At 42.5% G+C, this 5,323-nt stretch overlaps 1 protein-coding gene across 1 annotated transcript; it reads right to left on the minus strand.

Annotated features, from left to right (window-relative positions):
* Positions 1 to 2,073: 2,073 nt before the first annotated feature.
* Positions 2,074 to 4,066, minus strand: LOC106573279 (uncharacterized). Its single transcript, XM_045696914.1, has 2 exons — positions 3,834 to 4,066; positions 2,074 to 3,631 (listed from the first exon to the last, which is right to left on the minus strand). Exon 2 carries the CDS (start codon positions 3,627 to 3,629, stop codon positions 2,100 to 2,102), a length of 1,530 nt encoding a protein of 509 aa, XP_045552870.1. The 5' UTR covers positions 3,630 to 3,631; positions 3,834 to 4,066; the 3' UTR covers positions 2,074 to 2,099.
* Between the last annotated feature and the right edge of the window lie 1,257 nt (positions 4,067 to 5,323).

Below are 5,323 nucleotides of genomic sequence, written 5' to 3' on the forward strand. Positions count from 1 at the left end.
TGTATGCAAATATTTCCCAGTTTATGCAAAAACTTGCACCATGACGTGAAATCGTGAAAGAAGGCCATGTTTCAGTTATGGTGACGCACGATCGCATGTAGCCTAACTAACCTAACCTTCTTTCTTGAACCAGTTGTAGAACAATTGATACAGACATACTTCTCTGCTTAGTCACAGCTTTCTCATGCATGTTTCTAGAGAGAAACTGGGTACGATGCATGACTGATCTTACAGTGCAATGTAAGATCTTTGCACTGGCCCCAATAAATCTCTACAAAAATGTGGTAACACCTCTTAAACTTCAATGATATCTTTATAATGCTAGTAAGCTTTGGGCTTTGGTGGAGAGAATGTGTTTCGGAATGAACCTTAGACAACAATACACAAGTTGCCAAAAAGTATTTATTATGATGGACTGTGAAAAACCCAAGGGATCGTCATCTATTAATGTACTGTGTGAGAGCAGATATGACATTTTCTGTCATTTAAATAGTTGAGGCTGTGTGTAAGTTCAGATGGTGTTCAAGGTACAAAGTGTTCAACCTCCTTTAGTTACAGACCTTTAGTGCCCCTCTTGTGGAATATCACGTGTCGTTACATGGGGATCAACATTTGTTTTTGAGGGTTGCAAAAAAAACATGGACGATGTTAGAATAAAATCATGCAGAGGAAGCTTTATTCAAAAGAAGGAGAATGAGACACGACGTGTCGTACAGTGTCAGGCTTCAGATCAAAAGAAAAACGATACATTGACTGCCTCGCAGTCCAACCAACAGTATTTTAAACGAAGCACAGTTTGAAGGCTAAGCAAATGTCATTCACATTTCACAAATGTAAGGCAACACTACATCTATTCCAGATAAAGGGGTCATTTTTATTTGTATAAAAGGAAGAATTTACATAAGCGTTATGTGGCACTATCCAGGTCTTTCTTGCAAAAGTGGGTTCTTTTGGCAAGAGAGACCTGGTTACCGCGTAACCCAGCAGTTATATTAAATCTGCAGCTGTCTGCTTCCCTTACATGTGCAAGTTGAGAAAGGACCTCTTGACTCAAGCAAATTAAACTTTGGCCAAATATTACGACAAACAAGCCTATTGGTCAGGAAATGTTGTTCAGCATTCTCGCATTTCATAAACACTGTTTTTGGATAGATCCTCATTTCCAATACAGTAGTACAAATAGTTCCACCTGAGAATTTGTCAGTGTTGCTATACATTGAAAATGTGAAGAATTATTGCACTAAGGTGTGAGTCAGATGTGCCTCCTTCGGATGAATACAAATTTGAATCAGACCTTCACTTCTATTAGTCCGGTCAGCACTTACCTCTTCTCCTTGGTCAACAAATCCAATGAAGAAATAAACATTCTACTAAAAGGGTATACTTCATAGCTCACAAGAAACCAACAACACACACCACTGATCATTTTCAACTGCAATAAAACTTTATAGAAACAGAAATCTTTGGAACATGCTGATGATAAATTAACATTTGCCTAACTAGAATAACAAGTGGATTAATATTAATCTCTAATTGATACTGATAGACATATTCTATCATCACACCAGCGTACTAGATACTCTGGATACTCCCAAGGGGTTGAAGCAGTCCATCTTCAGGAAGAGAACACTCTTCGAGAAGCTACACACCCCAGGGATGAAAGTACTTTGACAGCTTGTGGCTCCTGTTGGGTCTCATAGGAAAAGTCTGTTCCAACAGTACTTCTGACAGTAGCTGCTGCTGCTCATGTACTACAGCCTGGATCGGTGGGCGCTGGATCATTTCTGTCACCTGCCCTTTGTGCTTTGGGGTTGAAAGGGCAGTGGAGGTACTAGGATGGCAGGCAGGGCAGACGCTGGGATGATGCTGGCTGATCCTCTCTGGTCCATGGGAGGCCATGAGGTCTCAATAGGGCTCCCGATTGGCACAGCGGTCTAAGGCACTGGTCCCATAGGGCGGCGCACAATTGGCCCAGTGTCGTCCGGGTTAGGGTTGTGCCGGGGTAGGTCGTCATTGTAAATAAGAATTTGTTATAACTAACTTGCCTATTTAAATAAAGATAAATAAAAAATAAGTTGTGTGTGTGTGTGCGACCCCCCCTACAACAGGCTTTGCTCCATCTCTTCAGAAAGAGACTCTTCATCCACCTCCAAGATCGAGGGCAGTGATGGAGCGACACACACTGGGAAGAAAGGCCCAGACTTAAAGTTAACGTCCCAGTGAATGGGCTTCACTCTCTTCCTGCGCCCTCGTTGGCTATTCTCCCATTCCCGCTCGGCCTTGGCACGGGAGGCGGGCATGTGCCACCGCTCGATAGGAGGCTGTTCTACCAGTGGGGTCAAGAGGATTTCAAAGGGACACTTCTCGCCCGCCTGCACGGCTCTCCTACTGGTCAGTAAAGCGGAGTGGTCGGTGAGACCTGTGTGGCTGGGCGTAGGTCTGGGCAGGGGGTGACAGCCATCATCTCCACCTACGTTAGCTGGGTGGCAGACTAAAGGTGGACCACAGAGGAACATCCTCTCAGTGCTACTGAAGGACAGGGGCTCAGAGGGTAATATGATTTGATTGTCACCCAGTTGTTCTGGTAGCTGCTGGTCCTTCATAGCAGACTGGATCTGTAAGCGCTGGATCCTCTCCGACACCTGCCTACGTGATCTGGTGTTGGCAGGCCGGGCTGGCACTGGGGAGGCAGGTGGGGCAGGCACTCGGCTGGACGGAACCGGAGAAGCAGATGGAGTAGGCACCAGAAGATCAGGCACTTGGCTGATCATTGGGGTAGGCAATGGGATAGCCATCTGGGCAGGTGAGGCTGACACTGCAATGGTTGGCAGCACAGGGAAAGAATTTGTGATCTCCCTCCTACCCATGGAGTTTATAAGCTCTAAGGTCTGGTTAGGGAACCTCAGAGTGCTTCCATCAGTATGTCTTGTTATCCTAGCTATCCCGGTCTTGGGTCGAGCCAGGCTTCTGCTGGCCTGGACCTCCGGCTGGAGGACATCCACAGGAGAACATGGCGGCTGCAAGAGGCTGCCGTCGAACAGAGACCGTCTGGCCTGAGCAGGAGGAGAGCGGGGCCTTTGGTCCTGGATGTTAGACCTCTGGAGAGGATTGGCCTGGATCCTGACCTCAGACTGGCTGCATGGAGTCCCAGATAAAGGAGCTACTGCCTTGGCTGCAGTGGAGCATACATTGGGCCTCCTAGAGATGCTACCAGATGGTCTGCTGGATTTAACCTCTGGCTCCTGCTTGTGGCTGGAGGTCAATGTGCTCCCTCCGGTTTTGGTTTTGACCGGACCCAGACGCTTGCTACCCATCTCTCCCTCCAGCTGTAGACGAGGCATGCCAGTCACCTTGAGGGTGTTTTTGATCTTTTGGACAGTGAGAGAGGTCACAGTGAGCATTGGGAGGCTGACGGGTGGAGTGGCCATTGGAAGCCTTCCCATGTCAGCCCTCTCTTTAGTCACATCCATGTTGTGGAAGTGGGATCGGCTATTCTTTCTCCCTGGTGGCATTGGCTGTAGGACAATATCACTGGCACTCCGGACACTGAGGATGTCTGTCAGGCTGTTCTCAGAACTGTTCTGACTGGTCTCTTGTGTCTTAGTCCTGGACATCACTCTTTCTTTCATGGCTGTGAGAGTCACAGTGGAGGAGCAAACAACAACAAAAAGCATGTTTGAGAAAAATAATATAGAATAAATGACATATTTCAATAGAATTTGATCAAAGTTGTTATTATAAACTAGTGTTTTTCCACTTTCAAAGGACATTCCAATTCCTGCCAAAATGTTCATGAATTCATAAAAATGAAAGATTCACAGACTAAGGCCTACCTTCAATTTGGACTTCCAGATAATTTGCACACGTAGGATTTGACTATAAAGTTTCAACAATATATTCTTGAAAACAGAAACACAAGACCACAAGACCTAGTTTTAAATCACAAATCACAAAATATAACAGTTTTTGACAGTTATTGATCAAATAAAGTTCTCATAAGATAAAAGTAATGTATTTGAGATTATTTCATTAAATTATAGGTCCTACCTCAGTTCAGGAAGAGCGTCAATGACCTGTCTATGGATTGTCTTAATTTAACAAAATAATGCTTCATTATGACATCATGTACATTATGACATAGTAGCCGTTCACATCCTAAAAGTTTGTCAAAACCACTTGAATAGACATGAAATGTAAAATTAAAGACAATAGACCTAATTCAACAATTGAATAAAAATAATAGTTTGACAGTAATTATTCAGTTTATTGGCTTTTATTTTCATTACAGTAGTGGTTTTGAATTTATTAAAATGAGAGTAGGCCTAGTGAGTTTCGTAGAACTCGATCGCTCATTGAACATCTGTGTGGAACATTCCCAGCTGACGCCACAGAGACGCCTTTGATAAAAATTCACAATTTTAGTTTCATATTCAATTTATCAGCATATATGCACGGCAAATAAATTCCCAGTAATCAAATAAATCTGAAAATCGCAATTATCTATTTATTATAGCATCCTCTTAGAACGAGAATCACTGTGGTGTCAATGTTTTTGATTATGTCCAAGTAGGAACATAGCTATAGGTATTTTGACTTCTATACTACAATAGTGGTAGTTGTGTGTGTTTTCTTGTCGTTCATTCGTTTTGAGTCAACGCTAAACCCAACTCAACCAAAAATAAAAGTTAAAGAATGGAATTAAGCCAGTGTCTTAGATTGAACTATCCAAGCAGTAAATATATCCTTTAAATATTGATATTTGGTTGCGTTGTCAACTAAACACAATTCAATATTACTTTTGTAATACAGTAAATAGCCTAAAGTTATCTTACAAAGTAATGTAACAGTTTTTATTCAACTGTAAAATAAGTAATAGATCCATGGCCACATTTTGAGGTAACGTTAATCATATAAAGCGTACATGTTCAAGATAGCATGCATACTGTAGGAGTAGGCGGATCTGTGGAGATATTCACAATTGCTGTAGTCTATGTAGAATCTCGAACAGCATTGATCACTTGCACCATGTACTTTTAATGTAATCTCAACTTCAAACCAGGTAATTTGGTTCTGCTATTTGACGAAGCACAGTGTGGTTTAGTCGCCAGGGTTGTGGGTGCGATTCCCACGGGTGACCAGTGTGACCGTATGCTAATTAACTAAAACGTAAATAACCAGTGGTGGAAAAGGTACTGAATTGTCATACTTGAGTAAAAGTAAAGTTACCTTAGTAGAAAATGACTCAAGTAAAAGTCAGCCAATAAAATACTACTTGAGTAAAAGTCTAAAAGTATTTGGTTTTAAATATACTTATGTATCATAA

This window comes from Salmo salar, chromosome ssa16 (assembly GCF_905237065.1).
Source record: "Salmo salar chromosome ssa16, Ssal_v3.1, whole genome shotgun sequence".
Lineage (NCBI taxonomy): Eukaryota > Metazoa > Chordata > Actinopteri > Salmoniformes > Salmonidae > Salmo > Salmo salar.